The following is a 27035-nucleotide window of genomic DNA, read 5'->3' as shown; positions in this document are numbered from 1 at the left end:
AAAGTCTATCTAACATGAAAAAGAAGTAAAATGGGTCTAGAGTAGACATGTGATCGTAGACAACACGTCTAGACAAGCATGATTAGAGAAATCTTGAAATACCCACGGGCTCCTTTTTTTAATTTTTAATTTTTTTTCTCTTCCCCCAATAAAAGCCGTAAAAGGAAAGTAATCCCTAATTATCAAAATAAATATTTTATAATTAAAACCACAAATCATCCCATAATTAAAAAATATATTTAAATATTTCTCATTTCCGCATTTCTTTTCCAAAATGTCCTTTGAACAAACCCTTCGTTTTCTCCTCCAAAACCCTAACTTTTTTCCTTCTCCTTTGATTATCACTCTCCACTAATTTTCCTATTTTACTGGTAAGTTTGTGGTAATTTTCTCCATTTTTTCCTCAATTTCCTCCATTTTTCCCATCTTTCTTTCATTTTTTTCATAAATAAAATCAATATATTTCAAAATTTCTTTCAATTTTCTTTCAATTTTCTTTTCTTCCTTTTATTAAGGATTAATTTTCTCATTTTTTGCATGATCTGTTCTGTACTTTAGCCAAATACTCTGTTAGCGCTTTCAAGTTAATAGGATTTCCCCCCTTGCATTTCGTTGGATTTTGTTAAGAAATTTGAGGAAATCTTGGACTTTTGGGGTTTTAGGGTTTTTGTTAATTCTTGTAAACATTACTTTGCTTTGGATTGATTTCGCATTTAGGAAATCATTAATCATCTTCTCAGTTTTGTTTTTGTTAATTCTTTGTTTTCATTTCTTGCACTGGTGTGGTTATGTTACAGATTGCGAACTAAATAAATTTCAAAATCTTCATTACTGTCATAGATCTTGCCTTCTGCGCTTCCGTATTTTATCGGAATAGAAATTATGGCTGATTATCGAGATGATGATCCAAAATCACGTAGTTCTTCTTCGCGTATTTGCACTTTTGATTTCCAGGTTTTCGGTAGAGTTTTGATTCGAGCTGCTGAGCGAAAGAGAGGAGCAAAATGTCGGGATCTGAGACTGGTGTGGTGACGAGTAGGGAACCCTTTAGCATCGGCGTTCAGAATAGCTCCTTACAGTCGCAGGCGGCGGCCCAAAACATGCGATTAACCTTTAGCGCCGATGGTACGGCAGTTTACAAGCCTGTAACTCCTTCAACCTCACCGGCATATCAGTCCTCCATGGTCGGAGTTTCTGGTAATGACGGAAATGAGGGATCAGCGGGTGGGGGGTCTATGTTGCCTCATGGTTTCAACATAAATTCGGTGGGCAGCGAGCAAGCAAAGAAGAAAAGGGGGAGGCCGAGGAAGTATGGACCAGATGGCTCCATGGCATTAGCTTTAGGTTCTGGGCCGCCTTCAGGAAGTGGAGGTTTTTCTCCTTCAACTATGGCTAATCCTGCTTCAGAGGGATTAGCCTCACCAAATTCAATGAAGAAAACTAAAGGCAGGCCACTTGGTTCTAAGAAAAAACAACAATTGGAAGCTTTGGGTAACTAAATATTATAAGCGTCTTGCCCGATAGATACTCTTCCTTGACGAGATCCAATTGGGTCTCTGGATTTGATGCTTACTTGACTGCTATTTGTTATGCTCGTTGCTTTTAACAGTATGTATATTATCTTTCACGTGGGCAATGGCAATATAGGAATATTCTAGATTGACTAGCAGTTTTGAGTTGACTAATTTACTGTGATTAGTTATATGAGTTGTTTGGAATAGATATATCTAATTGGGTTCCTTATCGTTTATATGCATAATCTCTGCCTTGAAGACTTAAAAAGTATGGAAAAGATAGTGATATCATATCCAGGAAGTTGGATTCTTTTATGTCCTAGATGAGATTGTAAGCATGAAATTACGCATTTGCCCTTTTCGTTGTCTTGCATTTTCTGCTATGTGCTTCTTAAAATGATAACAAATCTTAGTTTTTATTTCCCTTCCTTCCTGTGTTGTTTGACCAATATTTGTTTAGTCATTTAGTCGCATTTACAACAAGATTAATTAATTTTTGTTATGGAAATCTAATTATCTTTACGAAATTGCATCAAATGTTGGATCGCCAATCAAACATACCTTTTCTGGTGGAATAGACATCTCCTATTTGTCTATTACTGTTTTTCCCATTCCTTTTTTGTCTTTTTTTTGTGTGTACATGACTGAAATTATAATGTTTCACTGTAATGAGAAGACAATAACAGGTGAAAAGGAAGGGAATCTTACTTTGGTTGACTTTATAAGTGTCCAAGCGTTGCTATAGTTTATCTTCTAAACTATTGTGTGATAATTATTTTATCTTGGTTGTCTTATTGAAAACTGTGTCTTACTACAGACCTATTACTTGCAGGACCAGCTGGTATTGGATTCACTCCACATGTTATTAATGTGAAAGCCGGAGAGGTTCTAATTTAAAATACTCTCTGACCCTTTTTATGGCCATGTCAATTATTTTTACTTATAATATCAGCATCTTGAATGACTAAACAACACATTTTGTTGCACATCCAACGTAAATTATTGTTATATTGAATGCTTTTTGGATGCCCTTACTGTTTCTTACATTGTGGTACTGAATTGTTCATGAATAGAAGGTAAGATGCTTATTGTCACTTTTTACTCTTGCGACAGGATAAAAGCAGAAGCTCGTGGAATGTTGTCATGTCTAACTTTTTTTTATTTTCAACTTGGAAGTCCATGAGTGTATAGTGTACCTGGATTGCTTTTTGTTTGCAGGATGGATTAATTAATAACACTATTTTCAACTGCGCATTCATTTCATTCTCACATCCTTTATTCGCTCATTTTATTCTTACGTTCGTTTTTCTGCCCAAGTAACAATAATTTGATTGGCGCGCGGTGTTGCAGGATGTATCGTCGAAAATAATGTCCTTTTCTCAGAATGGCCCTAGGGCTATTTGTATCCTCTCTGCAAATGGAGCAATATCGAATGTGACTTTACGTCAATCTGCTATATCTGGTGGAACTGTTACTTATGAGGTTTGTAAGCTCATGCCGCATATATAGTTTTTAGACTGATAAAAACTGTGTTTCCTTGCATTTGTTTGAAGGATAATTGTTAATACAAGTTTATGAGTTGCTTAGTTTTTGTCATCATGCAGGGTCGATTTGAAATCCTGTCACTCTCAGGTTCATTTCTGCTGTCTGAAAATGGTGGTCAGAGAAGCAGAACTGGTGGTTTGAGTGTTTCTTTGTCTGGTCCAGATGGCCGAGTGTTGGGTGGTGGTGTGGCGGGTCTTCTCACGGCTGCATCTCCTGTTCAGGTAAATTAGTTTCTTTTCCATAGACAACTCAGTCAACACTTAATTATCTCTCTGCTTGGGCTTCTCCACAGAAACTTTGGCTACTTTCTGATTTCTCTATCCAGTTTTTTCACTTGATATTGGTTCTGCATTCTGGAAACGAATATGCAGGTGGTCGTGGGAAGTTTCGTAGTCGACAGCAACAAGGAACCGAAGTCAGACAGCCAAACAGAACCCATCTTCGCCTCGCAAATGCCAAACCCAGTTGGCTTTGGTCACTTAACAGGAGGAGGAGGAGGAGGAGGAGCCAGTAGTCCTTCTCACGGGACGCCGAGTGAGTCTTCCAGTGGCGACCCTGACAGCCCCCTTAACAACAGCTCTGGAGCCTGTGACGACAACAACAACCATCCGCAGGGCATGTCTGGCATGCCATGGAAGTAAGTATCCTAGCAATTGAATCTAGCTGTGACACATGACACATCGCATCCACACATGGGTGTTGTATTTCAAAAAAGTTTCAGTTTTTAGCATGATAATAGCAAAAGGCAAGTTAGGGAGAGATTCAGTTTCTGATGTTTTGGTGATCAAACCCGGTTTGTCAGATTGTATCATTGAATTTTGAGGTTAGAAGAAGAGTTGGTTTTAGATAGGCTGTTAGTTCTGTAACTGCATTGTTTAACTTAATCAATTGCTTTCCCCTTATTCATGTTGGAATTATAGTTTTTTTTAAAAAATATTTTTTGAGCAAAAAAAACTATTTTTCTATGAACATCTTTTGACGAACTAATAATTTAAATTAGTTTTGGAATTTGATTATTTAAAATGTTTAGTTTCATGCTGGTGTATTGAACTGTTTTTAATGATGTTCTTGACCAAATCTTAATATTAACATAAAGTCCAAACCATGTTCAATGTTTTAATTTGATGCAATTGATGTTATCATCATCTATCAAATTAAAATTTTTCTCATTTCATATGATTTAGCAAATTGGTGTTTATAGTTGACCTATAATTACTTAAAAGTTAAATTATGGTTTTAGAAAAATTGATTTAATTTTTTATACGAAAACTAGTAACTTTTTTTTTTTTTTTTTTTTTTTTTGTTAATAAACAAGGAAGTTATAAGTAATGCAATTATGAAATTCATGTGGAGTTCGGTTCTGACTCGATAAATGTTGGTTGTGTGCTTAACAATTGCAAGTTGGATAAGAAGTGGTGTTTTAGTGAAAAACAAGTGAATAACTGGGATATACAAAAAAATTGGAACGACACAGAGAATATTAACATGACCATTGTGCAAGGATGACATGCACAAATCGAAAAATTATGTTAGAGTTAGACCTTGCTCGGTGTGCCAGCGAGGAGTTGGACCCTTAAGAGGTGGATTGTGAGATTTCATGTCAATTGGAAAAGGGAATGAATCATTTTTGGCACGGAAACGTCTCGTTGGAAAATAGAATGAATCATTGAAAATAGAATGAATCATTTATGTAATGGACTAAAACAGACAATATTTACCGTGGGTTTACTGGGTTCAAACCAAAACCGACAATATTTACGGTGGATTTACTGGGTTCAAACGGTTACGAATCTCCTAATTCGTTTCAAAGGAAACAAATTTTAGCAAAGGAGAAAATTTTGAACACAAATAATTTATTGTCTCCCTTGATTTGAAGGGCGAATGAGTTGAGTATAAGAATTTCTTGGGCTTGTTTTCCAACTCAGCTTTCTCTCTTTCCTTTTTTGAACTTCCCAAAAGCCGCCTCCTGAAGAAGCTGTCAATTGCCCACACCAAGCCTCCTCAAGCTCTCAAAACCCGCCTCCCACACCACTTTCAGGTATTCTCTCCGCCCACCACCACCCTTTTCTTCATCTTTTCATCTTCCTTTTCCCGTTTTCCGCTTTCCTCTCTTCCTCTCTGTGTATTGCCAAACGTCTTTCACAATGTGATTTGCAACTTTTTTCAATTATTTCTCCAACATTGCTTGCGTTCTTTATTTCTCGATTTTTCTTCGTGGTTTAACGCTCATTTATTTTGTGCTGATTGCGGCTCTTCTTCCGGTCGCTCGACTTGGTGGATTCACGAATCGCGAAATCCGTATGTTATTTTCTTGTTCTTGGTTGGTTCTTCAGTAGAATCCCTTGCTGTTTTCTTCTTGTTTATGTGCACACACAAACTTACAAATCATACAGTGGTGGGGAAGGAAGATTCATGTTCTACCTTGTATTTGGTTTTGAAACTTTCAACTTTTTTAACCCTAAACTCAGAATTAGTGGTGAAATTAGTATATCTTAGCTGTATGAAAATAATTGCTAAACCAAAATCAAGGCAAACAAATGGGTTTGTTTAGATCCATTTCCTGAGACAATAGCATTGTCCAGCCATTGATAACTCACAACTACTCCCAAGTCTTATAAAAAAAAGAAAATTCAATGCGGGAAGGTATTGGTTTCGTGACTGGACGATTCACTGGGACGAAATTTAAAACTGAAGAACTTCATGAACTTTACTCAAGAATGAATAAGATTACATTATCAGTTGGAGCGGAATGAAACATTTTTATAAGGGTGTGGAAGTCTTTTCCTAGTAGATGGGTTTTAAAACTATGAGGCTGAAGGCAATATGTAACGGGCCAAAACGGATAATATATGCTAGTGGTGGGCTTGGATTGTTAAAAATGGTATCAGAGTCAGACACTAGGCGGTGTGCTAGCGAGGACGTTGGACCCTTAGGGGGTGGATTGTGAGATCCCACATTGGTTGGAGGAGGAACAAAACATTCCTTAAAAGGACGTGGAAACCTCTCCCTAGTAGATGTCTTTTAGAACTGTGAGGCTTGACGATGATACGTAATAGGCCATTGGCCTGGTACACTTTCTGTGATTCTCTGGATTTTAGGAGCTCCAAGCCTTTGCTTTATCACCACTATGGGAACATATCTATGCTTTAGATTCAAAATTTATCCCATAGTGATTCAAACGTTTTCCTTACTCTATAACTTCATTTCTTCAATTGAACTGGTCAATTTTCTTTCAAATATGTCTATGAGATCTTTCTGTCCTTCACAAGATGAGAAAAAACTGGAAAATATAACTTCTCATATAATATTTAATGATTCAGTATCCATTTGAATATTTTTCGTTTAACAAGTCATGGTGTGATATTAATTTCTTACTTTTCCCCCTTTGCTAGTGCTGTTGGCCGTGGATTTGATTACTGATCTTTTAGCTATTTGCACGATTCACCTAGCCATTATTAGTTGACCCATTATGTTCAATCTTTTTGATCCACTTGTTAAACTTCAAAATTTGATAGCCATATTTGGGGTTAGACACCCCTTTATCTGTAATTGAGTTGCCTTATTCCTGGCAAGGTTTGAGGTGCAGTCATCTCTTAGAGATTCAGGAACATCAACTAAATTATATTGATTATTTATGTGAGCAATAATTGAAAATACCCTTGTATGAAGTTCAATATCTTTCTGTCTTTGCTTGTCAAACAACCATTTGGCGCTCTCAAGAGTGTAAAAGTTGGAATCATAGCCAAATTCCTAATTGTGAGTTTATTGTTGTAATTCATAGGCATTGGGATATAAACATGGCCTTTCCTTCTGAATTGAGAATATGCAGCAGGTATGTTGAGTCCTGTTTCTGTGATGTGTATCATATTCACATAAGCAGATTTATAGCATGCTCAGGTCAACTGGCACGAGTTATTCTGTGGTTGGGTTTCGATTTTCAGTTTACGCTTTCAACCAGCATGCATTACGGTGAAAAGAGAGTTCTCTGTGCTTACACAATTGTTAGAATCTTTAGAAGAATATTATGGAGCAATTATTCATTGACCTTCAAATATCTTGTTGCATGTAATCCAGATTTGTCTATGAAAAAGAAGTTCTAAATCAGTGCTTGAAATTTAAAAGGGCATATCTCTTAACGAAGTTACTTCATGGTCCAATACCTTTATCTGGTTTATTAGGTAATGAATTCCTTTCAAGGCAAAAAATGAAACAGGTTAGAAGCACCCCACACACCCTAGAAACATACACACACAGCACACGTTCAGGAAAATCAACTTGTCCCGAACTCGAAGAAACGGTTCACTAATTTTGTGTAAGTTTTTTCTTCGATGATAGCGTAGAGGGAATGAACATATGACAGCAACCATTCTAAAGAGTATTTAGTATTTGATATTTTTCAAATTGTACTCATTTGTACTAAGGTTCCTTTGATCATCATGGATTGTATGTTTCAATATCTTCTATCCCCATTAAGATCTGTGTACCTCATTAACAGGTGAATTGAAAACATCAAACAAATAATCTACAAAGTTCCATAAGTGGAGACTGGAGCATGGTCATGGAAGGCCATGGCGATCATATGAAGCTGAAGCCATCAGTTATTCTAACTGGAACAGCCAAGGAAGGTAGTTCTGGCCCTCCGATTGGTCTTGTCGATATTGGCGTGAGTGAAGGTGCATACCTTTTCCGCGTTGCATTGCCTGGTGTACGGAAGGATCGAAGTAATCTCCTTGATTCGTCTTATTTTTCTCTCAATCTAGCATTCATGTAGAACTCCTCCTGTTATATGTTTGCTCATTAGAGAGATAATCAACTAGATAATTCTTCCAGGTAAGGTAAAGTTTGAGATCAAAAGCGATGGTAGGGTTCACATTGAAGGAGTGATGACAGGTCCAGGCCTTTTGAAGGATTCATCAGCTATGTATCAGATGAAAGTGCAGCAACTGTGTCCTCCCGGATCTTTTACGGTTTCTTTTAAACTGCCTGGACCAGTAGATCCACGGTTGTCGTCTCCTAGTTTTCGGCCCGATGGCATTCTGGAAGTAGTGGTTATGAAGTCCAGAGCACCTCCAACAGTGGCTGATTCCCATCCTCCGCCGTGAGTATGATGGAGGTAGGTACATGGTTTTGCTGTCTCCTTATGTTAGTTTTCTATGAAGAAAAAGGGTCACTTTACAACGTAGTTTAGCTCATTAACTTGTTGGTTTTGGAGTTTGAATTATGTGTTTAACAAGGCCTTGTCATTAATATTATAACTTCAATATTTAAATCACATGTTGAATGTATTTATTAGGGATTATGGGAAACATTCTAGGTGGACTAGTTTTGTACACCTAGAAAATGAAACCCTTTTCTCTTGGTCTTAAACACGTCTCGTTGGCCTATTAACCCGCTCGAAGCTAGTCCATCTAGGATGTGTTCTCTAATCAAAACCATTTTCATTTCATATCAAGTAAGATAGTGTTCGGTAAGATTAAAGTGTTTGGTAAATTGATACTAAATTGTTAGCGATTTATCTATTATAACCAAAGTATGCATAATATTTACGTGAGTTTTTGGGATTGCTAAAGTGAAATGCAAACCGGTTTTATGTAAATTACTTATAATCAACATTACCTTCCTCAATGTCAATACCAAACGCAACCTAAAAGGGTCGTTATTTTAAGATTTGATTTTAAATTTGTCGGAAAATTAATCAACGAGATTCAAAAACAAATTGTGAGTAAAGCTAGTTATGATATTTCTTAAGGTAATGAATTGGCTGATCTCGAACTTAATATAAAGACGTGCTAGATCATGTGTGAAGGTTAGTAAAATTTAATGATGTTATGGAGAGATAACTCGTTGGAGGACTAAGGTAACATCAAAAGGATAGCATCCTACCTCATATTTATCAAAAAAATTATGATACTGTTTGTCTGAGTGAACTCCGATGTTAAAGGATATGTCCAAACCACTGTTTATTAATTTGAGGAGTACCAAAAGGTTCACAGCCTGAGAGATTAGGTCATGGAATTTTTTTTTTATAGGTTTACCTAAAATAACAAAAGGTCACACTGTCATTCGAGTAGTGGTGGGTTATCACACTCACAAGCATACACATGTGATGTTAGTATTAGCAGTAGCAATGCCTTGGTCTCATAAACATAAACAGTTGGGATTTTAAGTTATATCTTATTGAAATCTCTTATCACCACAAATATTAGACAACCATTGGTGTGACACTATTTTAAACTTTATATTGAAACAATCAAGGCATTGGGATGAGATAGGGAGTTGGGAACAAAGGTAGCCAAAGTCACCAGTGAGGCCATACAAAAGATCGAGGCACGAATGCACACAACTCAGAGTAGACAAAAGAGTTACGCTGATGTGAGGCATAGAAACTTGGAGTTTGAGGTAGTCAATAAGACTCTTGAAGGTGTCCTCAATGATAGGCATCTTGAGATTCGGACGAAAGGGCAAGCTAAGCCCACGATTAATCGAACCCTTCGACATTCAAAATCGAATTGAACTAGTGGTATACAGATCAACCATACCACTGTCCCTCTTCGTAGTGCATAACATATTCCACATATTCATACTTCACAAATACTTGATTGACGTAACGCACATTATAGATTACAAACCTCTCTAGATAGATGAAAACCCAAGTTATCCCAAACTTAAGATACTTTCGAAGGAAGTTTCTTTTAGATTATGATATAACAAAAATAAATAAATAAATAATAATAATAAAAAAAGGTTGTCACATATTGAGAAAGTAGGGAGTTGGACTTCCATATACAAGGGAGGTTCCTTGGCTTATTGAGTCACAACATTTGCTCTGTTTCCACTTAGGTAGTTCGGGGTCAGTCGGAGAGTTCATTTTCTTATAGCTCTACCTCGATTTCTTGGCTGATCAGGCTTGGGTCTGATATGCGCGAATCCTTTTTTACCATTTTATTTTTTTGAAAGCCATTTTTTTACACTTATCCCATCCCGTAAAAGGTTAGTATAGTTACTTTGTAAACTAATTTAAATTACTTAGAGCTAAATTTAGAATATTTTATGCAAGTTAAGTGAGCCAATTTCAAGATTAGAATTCGAAGTTAGGATTGTAGGACTCCTTATGTAGAATTGTTAGCTACCCTGAAGGGAGCGTAGTGACTTTAGCTTAGGCTAACTAGGTAAGTGAGTTTATTATTGACTTGGCTGGATGAATTGTATGGTGCATGAACGACACGTGCTCTATGACCCCTCCCTGTACAGTACTTTGTGACTGTTTGATGCATATAATGTTATGCTATATTATGACAAAAGCTATTTTATGTGATGTGTGATACCCTGAGATGTTTGTGTTTGTTATGTATCTTATCCTATGTTATATGATGCATGATACCTCTACGTGATATGTTAGCTCACTGAAATAATGTTAAGCCATATGTTGTTTATGAAAGTTATGTTTATTTAAAAGCGAAGGTATGAATAATCATCATACATATATGCCATGATTTAAAACTATGAGAATCTCATGCATTTTGTGTGTCACGTGCATTAGGATACTTCCCCTTATAATGAGTACGATGCGTATACTACGCTATTATGTGCATCATGATATGATGCGCGTTTTTCCAACAGGATGAGTATACGTTAATCGAAGGCTAGATCTAGAGATAAGTATACGAGTCTCCTGAAGGTCCATGTGGGCATACATAATAACAAATGAACAATACAAACAATCGATGATAATCACGTATAACTGAACAACATAACTCAATAATTTAGTTACAATCCATAGGGTACCCAACATGGCAAGAGTAGATTCTTAGGCAGTCCATCCCCTTCTTCTCCAATCTTCATACACCTACCATTATTATTACTATCATAGCTTATCTTCCCTTCCCGACCAAGAATCCAAGGCCTTCCACTCATCGTAGTCAATCTGGCGTTCCCTCTATTATTTTCTCCATAGCCCATTTGAGGTCGGTCATAGCCTTCGCTTTTAATGAATATATGGTCTTCAATTTATTTTGACCTCACACCAAAAGCCCCACATCCCCCTTCAGTTGGTTGCCTTCTTTATTATATCACTTACCCTTTCCTTGCCGTCGCCATCGCCATCGCTCCCTCCCGTCAATGATCTTCGTCGATCACCGTTGCGGTTTTGTGAGGGTTTGGCCATGGCATTGCCTTTTTTGGGGTCTTTTTTCCTTGGTTTTAAGTGCTTTGATGTGGGTTTTGGTTGTTCAAGTGAAATAAATGAAAAAGCTACTGAATTTGAGTATTAGTTAGACTAGCCCCCACTTGGTTTTTTGATTGTTCGACTTGTTTCATGCACCAATGGCATTTGGAAAAGGGAAAATTAAGAACCAAAGAGGGTGTAATTGTTCTTTTGACTTGACCTAATTAAGGAAAATTGTATTAAAAAGGTTAAGTTTTCAAAGTGTTCTCCTTCACTTGCCTAGAATTGATAGATTGTGTTACATTTATAGAAAAAGAAGGTAGAAATATAACGTAAATTTTTGGCATTTTCAAGTATAAAGTTAACAAGACTAAAAGCAAAATAACGTCGTAAAATGACGTAATAGTCTAAGTCCACTGTTAGCGGATATTGTCCACTTTAGCCCGTTATGTATCGTCATTAGCCTCACAGTTTTAAAACACGTCTGCTTGGGAGATGTTTCCACACTCTTATAAAAAATGATTTGTTCTCATTTTCAACCGACGTGGGATCTCACAATCCACCTTCTTGAAAGTCCAAGGTCCTCACTGGCATACCATTTGAAGTCTGACTCTAATACCATTTGTAATAGCCCAAGCCTACCGCTAGCAGATATTGTACATTTTGACCGCCTCACAGTTTTAGAACGTGTCTCTAGGGAGATGTTTCCATACCCTTATAAGGAATGTTTTTTCCCCCTCCAACTGATGTGAGATCTCACAATCTACCCCTTAGGGCTCAACGTCCTCATGGCACAACACCCGATGTCTGGCTCTAATACCATTTATAACTGTCCAAGTTCACCGCTAGCAAATATTATCCGCTTTGACCCGCATATTGATTGAAGAGAGAAACAAAACATTATTCCTTATAAAGGTGTGGAGATCTCTCCCTAGTAGACGAGCTTTAAAACCGTAAGACTGACAACGATATGTAACAAGCCAAAACAGACAATATCTACTAGCGGTAGACTTGAGCTATTACAAATGAATATGCAAAGTACGTGTAAAACAATTTAACATAGTACGAAAGAAGAAAAAGTCGAGAGATTCAAAATTTTCGATCGAACTTAAAAAAGCATCTTCTTTAGAGCTTTGATTTAGCATTCAATGCCTTTTCCATTGACCCATCAATTCATCTACTCTTCAACATTTTCCTTTCTTTTGTCCTTTCCATGACCACTGGTCATCCAAAAAAGGTGAATAATTGCAACAGTGTTCATCATCATCATCACATTCATGATCATGTTGAGTTTGAGTTCATATATATTTCCTCACAATTTCAAAAGGGTTTCTCTAAAATCTCTTACAATTCTCTTATATCTACCAAATGTTTGGAATTGAAGAAGCTGATAATGGTAAGGACAAGCATGGGCTGCCACCAGGGTTTAGGTTTCACCCCACCGATGAAGAGCTCATTGTTTATTATCTTGCTTCAAAGACCTTCCAAGCTTCCAACTTTCATGGGGTTAATATTGCTGAAGTTGACCTCAATAGATGTGAGCCTTGGGAGCTTCCAGGTACTAATGAATTGTGCCATTTTTTCATATAAAAAACTGTTCTTTTTGGTTTGATTATGATTGTTTGTGTTTTCAGATGAGGCAAAGATGGGTGAAAAAGAGTGGTATTTCTTTAGCTTAAGAGTTAGGAAATACCCGACAGGGCTTAGAACCAACCGAGCTACGGTGGCTGGTTACTGGAAAGCCACCGGAAAAGATAGGCAAATTCATAGTGATTCCAATGGAGTGAAGCTTGGAACCAAGAAAACTCTTGTGTTCTACAAAGGTGGTGCCCCTAGAGGACTCAAAACCAAGTGGGTTATGCATGAGTATCGCCTCCACTCTGATCTCGCTTCCCGTAATGCTTGCAAGGTTACTATTAACTTATGTTTCTTAGGAATCACGACTCTCTATAATGGTATGATACTGTCCACTTTGAGTATAAGCTCTCGTGGCTTTACTTTTGGTTTCCTCAAAAGACCTCATACTAAAAGAGATGTATTTCTTACTTATAAATCTATGATTGACTCGTTAATTATTCGATGTGGGACTTCTTCTCAACAATCCTCCCTTCAAGGGAAGTACACCAAAGAGTCTCCATTGAGGCCTATGAAACCCTCAAACAGTCTTCCCTTAATCGAGGCTTGACTCATTCTCTGGAGCTCTCAAATAAAGTACACCCTTTGTTCGACACTTGAGTCACTTTTGACTACACCTTCGATGCTCACAACTTCTTTGTTCAACACTTGAGGATTTTATAAGGGCATGACTCTGATACCATGTTAGAAATCACGACTCTACATATTGATATGATACTGTCCACTTTGAGTATAAGCTCTCATGGCTTTTGGTTTCCCAAAAGATCTCGTACCAATGGAAATGTATTCCTTACTTATAAACCCATGATCAACCCTTAATTAGTCGATGTGGGACTCCTCTTCCAACAATCCTCAACAATCCTCCCTCAAACAAAGTACATCATAGAGTCTCCCCTAAGGCCTATAGACCTCTCGAACAATCTCCCATTAATCAAGGCTCGACTCCTTCTTTGGAACCCTCAAACAAAATACATCATTTGTTCGACACTTCAATCACTTTTGACTACACCTTCGAGCTTCACAACTTCTTTGTTCCATACTTGAGGATTCTATTGACATGACTCAGTTAAAGGCATAACTCTGATACTATGTTAGAAATCACGACTCTCCACAATGGTACGATAGTGTCCACTTTGAGCATAAGCTCTCATGACATTACTTGTGGTCTTCCCAAAAAGCCTCATATTAATAAAGATGTATTTCTTACTTATAAACTCAGGATCTCCCCATTAACCAAATCTTTGTGGTTTCATGTAGGACGAGTGGGTTCTATGCAGAATAATACACAAATCCGGTGAGAAAATCAAACCCAGAAGATGTCTCCAAGCGTCTCCTTTGTCGGTTCCCTCTCCCGTATCTCTGCCTCCATTATTCTTGGACGAAGCTCAAACCGTAGCCCACAACGACATTCGATTCCAAGCCGCTCTACAGAACCTTCAGCGCCACGAAAATGGCGTCGAGAGCTTCATCACGAACAACCCACATTTCATTTTCCAATCAACCCTCTTACCCTTTGGCTTAAACCTCGACACCCACTTGTCTCCGCCGTCGCTTCAAGGGACGACCAGCAGCACCGACACCCACTTGGTTGATGTTGGTGGGTATGCAGGTGGGCGTGGTGAGTGTGATGAAAATTGGTCGGGAGGGTGGTGATGATTGGGTGTCGGATCAGACGTTTGTTATTTATATTCTCCCTACACGGATCTCGAAGCATTTTGTTTTCTTGTTTTTTGAATGATGCTCGAAGATCGATGTAATAGAACAATAATGCTACTTGGAACTTAATTTATTGCATTCTTTCGAAGTATTCAATCTCGTTTGTTTAGGTTTTAACGAGGAAATTGTGAGAGGAAAAACAGCCCAACGTTTGAAGAAGAAAAAATAGGAAAAACTTAAAAAAAATCTCGTGAATTGACTTAGATTACCGGTGTGGTTCTTGCTGTATTGACTGCATCATTTGGTGTAACTAGTTATTCCTTACTTCGGGACCAAATTGGTTATTGGGCAATCAAAGTTGTAAAAGCTGTACGGGAAGCTATTCCAGTAATAGGGTCGCCTTTGGTAGAGTTATTACGCGGAAGTGCTAGTGCGAGACAATTTACCTTGACTCGTTTTCATAGTTTACACACTTTTGTATAACCTCTTCTTACTGAGGTATGTATGTTAATGCACTTCCCAATGATAGGTAAGCTAGGCATTTCTGGTCCTTTACAGAGAATCGAAATCATAGATTTGTAATTAGTTGTTTATGATTACTCGGGGGAGGAAGAAGAGTATTTCATTGCTGCAAATATGTCTTATTGAAAAATAAGACATGTATTGGGATATTTCCCTTCAACTCCACGAAATTTTATTCGTTATTTTTCAATAAACAGACATATTTCTGATCCGGCTGAATACCAGATTATTTTATTTTTTATTCAATTGAGATATTTAAATAACAATATAACCTAAAACACGGATTTATCTAAAGGTTTAGGGGGTGTTCTTTTTTGTTTATTTAAAGAAAGGTGGAACGAGCTCGGACGAATGAGTTGATTCCAACAAAGATGGTCATAGGACGGAGAGTTTGCATGGACTATGGCTATGCTCTCTATGGAATCTTTTAGATTATACACTACCCTAACTCATTTCAAAGTTGTATGATGGTTAACTTTTGGTGAAAATTTTCCTCAATGATTTCTCTTTGAAAAATCTTGAACCAATGGGAAAAATGTCACTTCATTGTGCAACAAGAAGACGTAATGGTAGGACACGGGATCTTGAAGAAATAAATAGAGGTGAACATGATCAAGTCCGAGCTATTTTTCAAACTTCCCTTGTCAAAAGTGGGTCATATTCAAATAATAATTTAAAAGGTCTATAGTACATAGATAAGGTTGGGTGTTTTATGACCCACTTTGTAATTGTTACAATGATTTGATTCAAATCGTTCATGTATGAATATGTGAGTGAGGGTATCATATATAACGAGTTTGTATAAGACTAGTCCACAAAAAGTATTTAATCTCTCTTTATAAATTTGTTAACGGAAAAAATTAATATTTTACGAGATGATCATATGTAGTCCTATCAGAACTTGATTTTCGAGGCATTGAACCTCACATCTGACTAAAAAGACAAGACAACAGTAAACAAATAAAATAAAAAATAAAAATATGGTAAATTTTAAATCAAATTAAAATAAACGACACCATAATTAAAAACAATATGAAATCTAGTTACAAGTTGGTGCTATTAAAGTTTATTACAAACAAGAAACGGATGGGAGGTACATTTATAAACAAAGTACAAAAGACCCAAATTACATAGACGGATTAACGCTTCTAAACGATCCCCTCTATGTTTGAGCAGCTCTTGAATGCTTCCCCACCTCTTCTGAACGATCCCCTCTATGACTAAGTAGCTCTCGAATGCTTCCCCACCTCGATTGCCCTGGATTGGCTGCCTACAAACACCTAAACAAAAAGAAAGAACAATGAGCATAAAAATATTCAATAAGCAACCTAGTTGTATGCTATATAGCATCCTTAACCTAATAGGTATCTATGAGCTTTTCTCTGGGCTCTAGGAAGTTCGGCCTAGTCTCTATTGCTATCTGAGCATTTAGGGAGGCCTCAAAGTTTCGAGTAGGTCTTTGATTGGAATCTTACCTCTAGGGCTCTGCTTTATGTTTTTTGATTTAGATAGTTTCTTTGCTTATCCTAAGTTGAGACGCTACCTCATAATCATGTAATAGGTAGAGTATGGTGTTGAAAATCATCTATGGGAGATTAGATGATGAACTCTCCCACAAGACCATAAAGTCACCCTAGTGTAAGGAAGCGACCCACGTGTGTCAGCCAGCTAGTGTATCTTACTACATGAAACTATGCCCCCTCTTAGAATAAATTTTATTGCACAATGGCTCGTTCAATAAACCACTGGCATTTTCCTCTAGGTAAGGGCACTTGGTCGCCTCGATGCTACGCTATTTGGCCTAGGCTTGACTCGTCGATACATTTGCTACTACCACTTGATAGGGGTAATCCAATCTTTGGATGCAGTCAGGTCTAGACGTTTAATTGTCGCTAACGATCTTGGGGTGCTTAGTTTATTAAAAACATATTGACCGAGGTCAACGTGTAAACCACTCCAACTCTAACGCCCTATTCTTAGCTTGGTTCACGCATACATGCTTTGTTAAGGAGGTCTTCCTATGGATCACTAAAAGCTCAGAAATCATATTCTAAATATCACCTTGGTCATTGTCAAGACCTAATTTTTAAGGATTCAAATCTCACACCATAACTAAAAGACAAAGCGAAAGCAAATAAAAGAAAAATATAAAATAAAAATAAATGTACAAAAATACGGTAAAATTTCATGCAATTTAAAGTCATACAACACCATAGTCAAAAACCAAAATTAAAAAAGAAAAATAAAACAAAAATTGTGTTGTTCAAGTTATTTACAAACGGGAAATAGGAACGAAATACAAAATGAATACAAATTAAACTGATGTCCGGGTTGACATCCCTTTGGGATAGCGTAATTTTCGAGCACCTCTCCACCCGACCTATAGATGAAAAAGAAAAGGGAAAAGGGGTGAATGTAAAAACCCTTAACCTAGTAAGTATTCACTAGTTTTACTCTAGCTCTAGGAAGTTCGGACATAGTCTCTACTTCTATCTGAACAACTAAGTATCTCGAAGTTCCATATAGTATTAGTCAAGCGTTCTCGGTTTAATTGTCTACCAAGCATTAAGAAACTGGAAGCCAAACAGATATCTATGGACAACTAATGATCTAGCCAAACATGATATCTATGCTCATAACCTCAAGCAGCCACAAAACTTGTTCTGAATCTAAGAGACTAACACATTTTAAATCAATATCCATCCATTAACTGGATTGGGCACCTCATTCATTAATTTTTTTAGTACAAAAAATGGTTGGGAAATGATTGTCAATCTCCAGAGGCAAGAATTCACCATGGAAGATGTGATTCTTGACACATAAATGATTCATATTCTGCATTTAATGAATGATTGAGCACTCCCCGCTATTACCTAATTCATATATCCGTTTTGTCCATAATTTTGGTTTCTTCTCTTTTAATCACTTCCACTCTGTTTTCAGCTTCTTCTTTTTGTTCTGTTCTTCGCGTTTTCATCTTCATCCAAGCCCATAATCCTCAAGGTTCACTCTAATCTCTCTCTCTTCTTATTGTTTCATTTGATTCTTCGTAACCCATTTGTTAATTCTTCACTTTATTTGAACCCATTTGTGTGGGAATCGAAATCTTTCAAAAGGGGTGGGAGATTTTACACATTTGAACCAAACCCACTTTCTAACTTCACTTAAATCCGTATGAACTTAGTCAATTCACTACTCATTTTGTGTGTGGACCATGATGAAGAACAATGAATGGTGGTGTTCTTGATTGATTCTTTCTTTCCCCTTTTGCTTTTTAAACATAATTTCCTCAAAGTTGGTCGATCCGATCGATCCCACATCCCTCAATGTCTTTCAACTCTCAATTATTAGCCTTATAATGATAAAATTCACAGCCACGAAAGAAATTACTAACCCTTTTCACTGTCCCATCTTCAACCCCTTTGTCTTTATGTAACATGTTATCTTTCTTGTCTCCGCCCCATTCTCTCTTCTGGGTGCTCCTTTTTCTCCGTTCTAAGCTAACCCTTTTGAGTAAACCATCTGAATTTCCGATCTGTTGCTCTGTAGTTTGCAGTGCCTGACCCCATTGGAGCGTGGATTGAATAAATGAAGGGAGCTGTGTTAGTGGCTCTTGCAGCTTCCATTGGAAACTTTCTTCAAGGATGGGATAATGCCACCATTGCCGGTAGGATACTTTGTTCATGATATGCTTGTTAGATTATGTATCCAAACACAAAAGGTTTCACAGTTCTTAGATTCATGAACTTTGTGTATATTAGGGGCTATGGTGTACATAAAGAAGGACATGGCTCTGAATTCTTCAGTGGAAGGACTTGTAGTGGCGATATCACTGATAGGAGCAACGATTATTACGACGTGCTCAGGACCGATATCAGATTGGGTCGGTCGACGTCCAATGCTGATACTATCATCACTGCTTTATTTTATAAGTGGTTTGATCATGTTGTGGTCGCCTAATGTGTTTATATTGTGCATAGCTAGGCTGTTGGATGGATTTGGGATTGGTCTTGCTGTTACTCTTGTACCAGTTTATATTTCTGAGACTGCCCCTTCAGATATAAGAGGATTGTTGAATACTCTCCCACAGTTTACTGGATCTGGTGGCATGTTCATATCTTATTGTATGGTATTTTCTATGTCGTTGTCGGTCTCGCCGAGCTGGAGGGTAATGCTTGGAGTTCTTTCGATCCCGTCCGTCCTATATTTTATACTAACGGTGTTTTTCTTGCCTGAATCTCCTCGGTGGCTTGTTAGTAAAGGTAGGATGCTCGAGGCGAAAAAGGTTCTCCAGAGACTCCGTGGCATCGAGGACGTTTCGGGTTCGTATTTCTATTCCTTATTGCCCTTTTTACTTCAACTTTGCGAAAATTTTGCTAGTTATATGTTACTTAAGCCATTGTGTTGCCTTTTTCTTGTATGCTATATAACATTGCTTTCAATCTATCTCAATCTTGCTTTCGAATGGATAGGAATCACGGATCTCCATAATGATATGATATTGTCCACTTTGAGCATAAGCTCTCGTGGCTTTGCTTTGGACTTCCCCAAAAGACCTCGTACCAATGGAGATGTATTCCTTACTTATAAACCCATGATCATTCCCTAAATTAAGCCAATGTGGGACTCCATCTCAACAATCCTCAACAATCCTCCCCTCGAACAAACTACACTATAGAGTCTCCCCTTAATCGAGGTCCAACTCCTTCTTTGGAGTCTTCGAGCAAAGTACACCCTTTGTTCGACACTTTTCACTACACCTTCGAGGCTCACAACTTCTTTGTTCGACATTTGAAGATTCTATTGACATAGCTAAGTTAAGGGCATGTCTCTGATTCCTAACACAAATTTTCTTTCAAAAATCTCTTTGTCCCTATTTTCTAAAACCTTCTTCTCAGTCGGGGTCAGAGGCTTGAGCATACGTTGTCCAGACACGTATACAAATTGGCTTGACTCACTTAATGCCAGAATGTGAGTGCTGCACAATCGCAAAGTCCGCTACCAAACCATTGTTTTCTTATAAGGCTTCTTCAACAGGTGAGATGGCTTTGCTGGTGGAAGGTCTTGGGATTGGGGGGGAGACATCCATAGAAGAGTATATAATAGGACCTGCTGAAGGGTTAGATGGGGAGAGTGCTGCTGATCATAAACATAAAATCAGGTTATATGGACCAGGAGAAGGCCTATCTTGGGTTGCTAAGCCTGTCACAGGACAGAGTTCTCTTGCCCTTGCATCCCGGCAAGGAAGTGTGGTCAATAAAAGTATGGCTCTTATGGACCCTCTTGTCACCCTCTTTGGAAGTGTTCATGAGAAGCTCCCGGAGTCCGGGAGCATGCTTTTTCCGAATTTTGGCAGCATGTTCAGCACGGTCGAACCTCACGTGAAAAACGAGCAATGGGACGAGGAGAGCCAGAGAGGAGATGACTATACATCAGAGGCTGCTGGAATGGACTCGGATGACAATGTGCATAGTCCACTGATTTCACGTCAAGCAACCAGTATGGATAAAGACATTGTTCCTCCTCCTTCTCATGGCAGTATTTTCAGCGTGAGGCACCATAGTAGTTTCTTGCAAGGAAGTTCCGACGCAGTCGGTAATACTGGCATCGGTGGAGGCTGGCAATTAGCATGGAAATGGTCCGAGAAAGGCGAGGATGGAAAGGAGGGTGGATTTAAACGTATTTATTTGCACCATGAGGACATTCCTGCGCCTCAACGTGGTTCAGTTCTTTCTCTTCCTGGTGAAGATGTGTATGCAGAAGGTGAGTTCATCCAGGCTGCAGCCTTGGTTAGCCAGCCTGCTCTTTTCTCTAAGGAGCTTAAAGATCAGCGCCCAGTCGGCCCTGCAATGGTTCATCCATCCGAAACTGTATCGAAAACTCCCATATGGTCCGCTCTCCTCGAACCAGGCGTTAAGCATGCTCTAATTGTAGGAATTGGAATCCAGATTCTTCAGCAGGTACTATCATCTTCCCCTGCTTACTCTTATGGTCCAATTTTTCGAAGTGAGCCAACCTTATGCGTCTGTTTTTCGAACGAACTTTCAGTTTTCCGGGATCAACGGAGTTCTTTACTACACACCTCAAATTCTTGAAGAGGCTGGTGTTGGAGTTCTGCTATCAAACATGGGCATTGGTTCTGAATCTGCATCGTTCCTGATCAGTGCAGTCACAACCTTTCTGATGCTTCCCTGTATAGGTGTGGCCATGAGGCTCATGGATATTTCAGGCAGAAGGTAACTACCATCCCCATACATGCTAGCAACATTTTTGTTATCAAATTCAAGCTAACATAGCTCTTATGTAGGCGCCTCTTACTGGCTACCATCCCGGTGCTAATAGTATCGCTCATCGTTCTCGTCGTGTTTGAGCTTGTTACGGTGAGCACCATGGTGAATGCAGCAATCTCAACCATATGTGTAGTTGTTTACTTTTGCATATTTGTGATGGCATATGGACCAATTCCAAACATCCTTTGCTCGGAAATTTTCCCGACGAGGGTCCGTGGCCTCTGCATTGCGGTTTGCGCAATGGTATTCTGGATCGGAGATATAATTGTAACCTACACTCTACCCCTAATGCTTAGTGCTATTGGTCTTGCTGGTGTCTTTGGCGTCTATGCAGTCGTGTGTATAGTTTCATGGATTTTCGTCTACTTGAAAGTCCCAGAAACCAAAGGCATGCCGCTCGAGGTCATCGCCGAGTTCTTCTCTGTTGGCGCGAGACAGGCTGCTAAAGTTGCTAAGAATTGAGTCGAGGAAGATGCATATGGCTACAAAAAGTTCGTCTGCTGCATTAAGGGATGAACAGGAGGCGGAGCACATAGCAGCAGCAAGCCCAGAGTCTTATCTTTCTTGAATTCTGCCTTAAGTTTATGTACTTTGTATGCACCAACGTTTAGATTTTTGGTTTTATTTTAATGTAACATAAGTTGGGGGCAGAAATTTTGGATCAAGAGTGAATCACAGTTGTGACTAATAAAATCTCATTCGCTCTTATTTACTCGGTCTGTAATATATTTCAATTTTAGGTACAATTTAGTCGAAAAAAAGTTAGAATTTAGTCTCTATAGTTTACAATTAAAAATTTATCCCTGTAATATGATAAAACTTCGTAAATTAATTAGAAATGCCTGACGAAATAATGAACATATAGAAATGTTGAGAAGTGTTGACATGTAGATGAAATTTTAACTTATGCTACCACATAACTAAGTGTCTATATTAAGCAAATTGTTGTCGTCATTAAATAGTTCCAGTTCACATGTCATGTATCACAATTGGAACAAGTCAGTCGTGAGAAACTCGAACGTCGTGGACAATGTCGGCGTATGTTCAAGCCTTGAGTCACGTTGCGAGAAAAGGTTTAGAAAACGTGCGCGAAGAAATACATTTGAAAACCGTGCGAAGAATTGAAGAAAACAATGTTACATTACTATAAGTAAATTGAGAAATACCATGGCTTAAATAGCATATAACTCAGGATAGAAGAAACGACTAGTCATATCCCGCTATAGTACATTTTAGGGCATTTTAGCCCTGTTGGGTGTAGACATGGTTTTGGTGAACGATCATACACCCCCGTATTGACCCAACGTGCAATGGTAGGCCTATCTAGGATGAAAGCATATAAAAGGGGTTTTGGAACAGGCATGCAACTATGGACAACATGTCCTGGATAAGCAAGACCGGGACATTTGCCATGAGGCCATAAGCTACACACCTTGGACAAGCATAACCGGGGTGTGACACCCTGAAACTTACATCAAATGAAGTGATAAAAGAACATTTATTATAAAGAAGCTGCAACATGTATCAGTTTCATCAGAAAATTGTTGAAACAATGCTCTAATAGGAATAAATCAATGGATCTAAAGGAACATACAAATTTTAGAAAGGAATTCCGCAGCTGAACCTACAATTTCTGAAGGAGAAAGTTCAACTTCTACTTCTAATTCTCACAGAATGAATCTCACACTCCATCTACCATTGATGTCTGCATTCAATGACCAATTGTTTTCCCTGATCTGAAGATATGGTATCTGTATAAAAGAGGTGGAAGAAAGTGAAAAAAAAACCCATATAGACCAATAATTGCATTATAATGTAATGTGTTAAGCTGTTATGTCAAGGATGATAATACATGGTTCAGGCCACTTGAACTAGAAAGGTGAAGGAAAAGAAATCTTATCATATCAGTTGCAAAGTCAATTGAAATTAAAGAACTACGACAATTTGGCATTGATTAAAAATTCTTTTGGAAGGACACTCCAAAGGAAGCTAAAAAAACAAACTAATAGTCGAATCACATGTACCCTAAAAAATTATGAGGGCCTTCCTTAACCAAAGAGTTGTGGCTTTTATACTAAAAAAGTGACCAGGACAAACATGCTCCATGATTTGTTTAAAAAGACATATGCTCCATGATTTGTTTAAAAAGACATATGCTCCATGAATCCTTGGGGACTCGATGCATAGGGAGGTACTATTATTCAAATCCAAACTCTTTCAAAAGCAAACATCAACAACAACAACAGGTTTTTCTCTCCATCAAGTATTAGTCTCACCCAATGTTAAATAAAGTATGCTGGAAGAATTTAACCTGTAGGAGGTATATTTCCACGTCGCTTTAGTGAGATCAAGAAGGCTGGGATATTTCTTTCAAATTTGAGTAACAAAGGACTTGGGATTTCTTTCACTATGTTCCCACAAATTTAAAAACAAAAATAGAAACTTGTTCTGAAACTAGTTGCCAAACAAAGACTCTTAGCGAAGTTCCCCAAGGCTTCCTACCTCCACAATCTAACATCCAGCAACTGGTTGGAAAAGCAGCTTGTTCATCAAGGATCATTTACAGCTTTTCAGAAGTGCAAGAACAAACTGAACAAGCAGTTCTGGCAGTCTCCTACATACAGTCACATCAAAGTCTTGGAATGGAATAGTTCAACTTCTTCCCCGCCCAAGGATCCCCCCAAAACAATTAGCTGGTTTCACATGAAATGATACTTCAGAGTGAAAAGATCTTTAGGTCTCACTCAGAGAGACCGATTATGTCTATTGAGCTATGAGAGCATCTTTCTTCCAACCAATAGAAACTATGCCATTTTTGCTGCCTAACATCTTCAGTTATAAGTTTAGTTTCTTAAGGAAACTTTCAAAGAAATTTAGGTTAAATTACAAATTTAAGTTATAATTTCAAAGTTAGAACTTTGTCCTTATAGTTTGACAAAACTTCATAAATAGTCTACGTGGTTGGATAAACTCGCATAAATAATTCTTACAGTAGGGTTTTATCACACGAAAAGGACAAAATCTAACTTTTAAAACTAGAGGTAGTGTTTCAAAAGGCTTAAGATGGCCTCAAGATGTTTTCTTATGGAGAAGCGAGGCGTAAGCTTTGAGGCGGTATGAGGCTTAAGCCTCATTTTAAACTAAAAAATTAAATCTAAATCATAAAACCTTACGAATTCTTAACTTTTTGTTTTTGGAGGGGGGGTAAGAAACCAAGTTATCATTAAAGGCATACAAAAAAAGTCCAACAAAAGGGGGTCCAAGAATGAACTACAAAAACATACGCCAATCCAACAAAATCAAACCAATATCTGAAATACAAATCAGGCTAGCCCACAACCATTGCAACTTCAAAAGAATGAAACTCAGCTTTTCGTGAATAAATGAAAAAAAAAAAAAAAAAATCAAAACAAAATTAGAGGAGAGAACAAAATTCACTTTGGTGAGTTGCCGTCAAAGAGCTAGTCACCTTGCAAACTTTCTTTAGCTAATGCAAAAACTCACAGTAGTTGTTCTAGTTTAAAATAACTACAGCTTGCACTTTTTTTTGTTTTCCTTTAGTAAACCGATTGAACTTTTTAGGCATGCCTTTTTCACTTTTCAGTGCATTTTTAAATTTCTTTGATATGCGCATGAACCATGACCCCGAATTAAGTAAAAAAACATGCACTGCATAAATTAAATACACCACATGGACCCATGGCCCACAACCATTACAAATAAACATAAGGCTTACGCCTTATAGCCTCATGAGGAGTACACATAGAGGCTTACACTTCTCTCAACAAAGGCACAAACCTCTTTGTATATGTTGAAGGTTGTTGCTTCGTCTCAACCCTTACGTCTTGAATGCTTTTTAAAATATTGTCATATGAACGAAATTCTAACTTTCTCCAAATTATAGGGACAAATTTGACCAGAAATTTAAATTGTAAGATCATATTTCTTTTTATAATGTATCCAATGCAGAGGTATGCATGCAGTCAGCAATATATTTTGAATAATGGATTTTTTTTAAGGATTCATTGGAAAGGCCTGCTTGAGCAAGGATCAGGACAATCTACAATCTTTGAAGTTCAGAGGGTGGGTTTGTAAACTTCTTCTCTAGCTCCAAATTTCAGCTTTGTTTACAATGTCTCAGGGGATGTCTAAGTGGTCAACTTCCTGTAGTATTAAAGAGCTTCATGATAACATGCTTGATAAGGATTAAGTTTTAAACAGTCCTCAAGTTTCTCTTTACTGCTATTTGCTCATGCTAAACGAGGCCATTTTATAGGTTTTTATACAAACAAGATGCCTCCCTAAATACTGCCTTTAATCAAATAGAAGCCCTGCCTTTGTTCAACAGCCATAGACAAATCAGCTGCGAAATTGGAAGGAGAAAAAAAGACAGAGTCTGTTGCCTCAAGGCCCCATAGCCAACTCTTCAATCCAAGGTTCACGACTAAAGAAAAGTTCCAATCACCTTTTGCAATCGTTATATATTTTTTCTTTTTCTTTCTAAAGAAGGGCTACAAGATAATAAATAATAAGATAACATAGAGACAATCAAATAGCATCTAGTATAGAAAGTAAATATATGATTTGAATGACCACTACAAAAACAGAGAACTCTACCTTTTCGAACACTTCAAATCCTAGTTTGACCCTTACATCTTGATCCCCTTGGACATTATATACACCCAAGGAAAATTCAGCAGCCCCTTTGAAATTAGTCTGCCAAAAAAACAATGAAACAAAACTGGTTGCAGAAGAAAACCAAAGAAACCATCACTTATAAGCCTTTGCATTTTTCGTTTCCGTATCCTGAGATATAGTTAATCGATACTAACCTGCTTAAAATCCTTGTCATGATGAGATTGCCCTTTAATAGTAAATTGCAACATACCATCGGTTGTCACAGGGAAAGACATTTTCCCTCGAGCAAAATGCTGAAGTTTCCTATATTTGTCATATTGCACCCCTATACCCGCGCTTGCAAACAACTACATTTGATTAACAAAACAATGATATAAAAAAAAAAGAAATCCGGGCCTGCACAAAGTAAATTGATTCCACAGAAGAAAACCTTACGTCGGGAAAAAATTGTCTCACGGAAGCAGCAAGTAGACTCGGTTCTCCCATTCTTGTATCTAGCTCTCCATGAACCTTAGGAAAATGAATGTCAGTAAGAACTAAGGTCTACAAAATCCACTATTCTTCTAAATCAACACAACACAATCCTCCAAGACACGTTTTGCAATCAATTCGACAGAGGAACACTAAAACCAACAGAAAAGATAGAAAAGATCAAAACGCAAGATAACATTGCCAAATTCTACAAAAATCAGCGCCGACCATAGGATTACCTGTAAGAAAATGTTGGAGTCGAGAGGAATCTTCTCCTTGGCGTGGATTCTTAAGGCTCTGGAGTCTCCGCCACATCTGAGAGAAGTCTCCATCGATGATGCAGAAAGTAGAAGAAGTGGAAATGAAAGAGAAGAAGAAGAAGCTGCACTGAACGTGAAAGTGAAACCGTATCTCTAAAATTCAGAAACCCCAAGCTGCCATGGCTCTGCTCTGCTCTGCCTGTTACCGAATTTCCTTCAAAACCTCACTCAGCACAGAAGTTTATCCTTACCTAATTCAAATTTTATCGGAAACTTTTAATTTCATCCAAATTGTATTTTATATATATATATATATATTTTTTTTTTTTTTTTTTTTTTT

At 37.8% G+C, this 27035-nt stretch overlaps 5 protein-coding genes and 1 non-coding gene across 12 annotated transcripts; 5 read left to right on the top strand and 1 right to left on the bottom strand.

The window, feature by feature from the left end:
• Window positions 1-260: 260 nt before the first annotated feature.
• LOC111454128 (AT-hook motif nuclear-localized protein 10-like) lies at window positions 261-3983 on the top strand. Its single transcript, XM_023095456.1, has 6 exons — window positions 261-371; window positions 955-1491; window positions 2347-2399; window positions 2865-2996; window positions 3119-3280; window positions 3431-3983. Exons 2-6 carry the CDS (start codon window positions 1005-1007, stop codon window positions 3698-3700), a joined length of 1104 nt encoding a protein of 367 aa, XP_022951224.1. The 5' UTR covers window positions 261-371; window positions 955-1004; the 3' UTR covers window positions 3701-3983.
• A 514-nt stretch (window positions 3984-4497) lies between these two features.
• Window positions 4498-4597, top strand: LOC111454757. The gene has a single exon (XR_002712491.1). It is a non-coding gene; the product is annotated as a U6 spliceosomal RNA (small nuclear RNA).
• A 312-nt stretch (window positions 4598-4909) lies between these two features.
• Window positions 4910-8355, top strand: LOC111454130 (increased DNA methylation 3-like). 4 transcript variants are annotated; one of them, XM_023095461.1, is made up of 5 exons: window positions 4911-5097; window positions 5393-5454; window positions 6841-6891; window positions 7555-7780; window positions 7890-8355. In XM_023095461.1, the coding sequence occupies exons 4-5, from the start codon at window positions 7612-7614 to the stop codon at window positions 8159-8161; spliced, it is 441 nt and encodes a 146-aa protein (XP_022951229.1). In that variant the 5' UTR covers window positions 4911-5097; window positions 5393-5454; window positions 6841-6891; window positions 7555-7611; the 3' UTR covers window positions 8162-8355. The 4 variants fall into 4 exon arrangements, with proteins under 4 accessions (XP_022951230.1, XP_022951229.1, XP_022951227.1 ...); XM_023095459.1 differs by lacking the exon at window positions 5393-5454 and having other exon boundaries at window positions 4912-5097; XM_023095460.1 differs by lacking the exons at window positions 4911-5097; window positions 5393-5454 and adding an exon at window positions 5262-5357.
• Window positions 8356-12467: 4112 nt separating this feature from the next.
• LOC111454129 (protein CUP-SHAPED COTYLEDON 3-like) lies at window positions 12468-14665 on the top strand. The gene is made up of 3 exons (XM_023095457.1): window positions 12468-12781; window positions 12858-13132; window positions 14116-14665. Exons 1-3 carry the CDS (start codon window positions 12592-12594, stop codon window positions 14509-14511), a joined length of 861 nt encoding a protein of 286 aa, XP_022951225.1. The 5' UTR covers window positions 12468-12591; the 3' UTR covers window positions 14512-14665.
• Window positions 14666-17917: 3252 nt separating this feature from the next.
• LOC111454383 (monosaccharide-sensing protein 2-like) lies at window positions 17918-22038 on the top strand. Of its 3 annotated transcripts, XM_023095855.1 has the most exons (6): window positions 17918-18039; window positions 18586-18703; window positions 18798-19358; window positions 20074-20996; window positions 21085-21272; window positions 21344-22038. In XM_023095855.1, the coding sequence occupies exons 2-6, from the start codon at window positions 18625-18627 to the stop codon at window positions 21786-21788; spliced, it is 2196 nt and encodes a 731-aa protein (XP_022951623.1). In that variant the 5' UTR covers window positions 17918-18039; window positions 18586-18624; the 3' UTR covers window positions 21789-22038. The 3 variants fall into 3 exon arrangements, with proteins under 3 accessions (XP_022951623.1, XP_022951622.1, XP_022951624.1); XM_023095854.1 differs by lacking the exon at window positions 17918-18039 and having other exon boundaries at window positions 18363-18703; XM_023095856.1 differs by lacking the exons at window positions 17918-18039; window positions 18586-18703 and having other exon boundaries at window positions 18798-18919; window positions 19021-19358.
• Window positions 22039-22802: 764 nt separating this feature from the next.
• On the bottom strand, window positions 22803-26961 carry LOC111454002 (outer envelope pore protein 21, chloroplastic-like). Of its 2 annotated transcripts, XM_023095262.1 has the most exons (5): window positions 26675-26961; window positions 26400-26474; window positions 26159-26311; window positions 25944-26042; window positions 22803-23077 (listed from the first exon to the last, which is right to left on the bottom strand). In XM_023095262.1, exons 1-5 carry the CDS (start codon window positions 26765-26767, stop codon window positions 22994-22996), a joined length of 504 nt encoding a protein of 167 aa, XP_022951030.1. In that variant the 5' UTR covers window positions 26768-26961; the 3' UTR covers window positions 22803-22993. The 2 variants fall into 2 exon arrangements, with proteins under 2 accessions (XP_022951030.1, XP_022951031.1); XM_023095263.1 differs by lacking the exon at window positions 22803-23077 and having other exon boundaries at window positions 25944-26067.
• Window positions 26962-27035: the final 74 nt, after the last annotated feature.

The sequence above is a fragment of the Cucurbita moschata genome, unplaced genomic scaffold (genome assembly GCF_002738365.1).
Source record: "Cucurbita moschata cultivar Rifu unplaced genomic scaffold, Cmos_1.0 Cmo_Scf00016, whole genome shotgun sequence".
Classification (NCBI taxonomy): domain Eukaryota; kingdom Viridiplantae; phylum Streptophyta; class Magnoliopsida; order Cucurbitales; family Cucurbitaceae; genus Cucurbita; species Cucurbita moschata.
This window is presented reverse-complemented; position numbering and strand designations above follow the sequence as displayed.

What these genes read in the sequence shown, in the direction of transcription:
- LOC111454128 (XM_023095456.1), top strand. Translation starts at nt 1,005, where the DNA reads ATGTCGGGATCTGAGACTGGTGTGGTGACGAGTAGGGAACCCTTTAGC. An exon ending in GTGGAACTGTTACTTATGAG is followed by an intron (nt 2,997 to 3,118) that starts GTTTGTAAGCTC and finishes GTCATCATGCAG; the next exon opens with GGTCGATTTGAAATCCTGTC. An exon ending in CGGCTGCATCTCCTGTTCAG is followed by an intron (nt 3,281 to 3,430) that starts GTAAATTAGTTT and finishes ACGAATATGCAG; the next exon opens with GTGGTCGTGGGAAGTTTCGT.
- LOC111454130 (XM_023095462.1), top strand. Translation starts at nt 7,612, where the DNA reads ATGGTCATGGAAGGCCATGGCGATCATATGAAGCTGAAGCCATCAGTT. An exon ending in TGGTGTACGGAAGGATCGAA is followed by an intron (nt 7,781 to 7,889) that starts GTAATCTCCTTG and finishes TAATTCTTCCAG; the next exon opens with GTAAGGTAAAGTTTGAGATC.
- LOC111454129 (XM_023095457.1), top strand. Translation starts at nt 12,592, where the DNA reads ATGTTTGGAATTGAAGAAGCTGATAATGGTAAGGACAAGCATGGGCTG. An exon ending in TGAGCCTTGGGAGCTTCCAG is followed by an intron (nt 12,782 to 12,857) that starts GTACTAATGAAT and finishes TTGTGTTTTCAG; the next exon opens with ATGAGGCAAAGATGGGTGAA. An exon ending in CTTCCCGTAATGCTTGCAAG is followed by an intron (nt 13,133 to 14,115) that starts GTTACTATTAAC and finishes GGTTTCATGTAG; the next exon opens with GACGAGTGGGTTCTATGCAG.
- LOC111454383 (XM_023095855.1), top strand. Translation starts at nt 18,625, where the DNA reads ATGAAGGGAGCTGTGTTAGTGGCTCTTGCAGCTTCCATTGGAAACTTT. An exon ending in GGATAATGCCACCATTGCCG is followed by an intron (nt 18,704 to 18,797) that starts GTAGGATACTTT and finishes TGTGTATATTAG; the next exon opens with GGGCTATGGTGTACATAAAG. An exon ending in TGGCATCGAGGACGTTTCGG is followed by an intron (nt 19,359 to 20,073) that starts GTTCGTATTTCT and finishes CTTCTTCAACAG; the next exon opens with GTGAGATGGCTTTGCTGGTG.
- LOC111454002 (XM_023095262.1), bottom strand. Translation starts at nt 26,767, where the DNA reads ATGGAGACTTCTCTCAGATGTGGCGGAGACTCCAGAGCCTTAAGAATC. An exon ending in ATGACAAGGATTTTAAGCAG is followed by an intron (nt 26,043 to 26,158) that starts GTTAGTATCGAT and finishes TTTTTTTGGCAG; the next exon opens with ACTAATTTCAAAGGGGCTGC. An exon ending in GATTTGAAGTGTTCGAAAAG is followed by an intron (nt 23,078 to 25,943) that starts GTAGAGTTCTCT and finishes TCTTTTATACAG; the next exon opens with ATACCATATCTTCAGATCAG.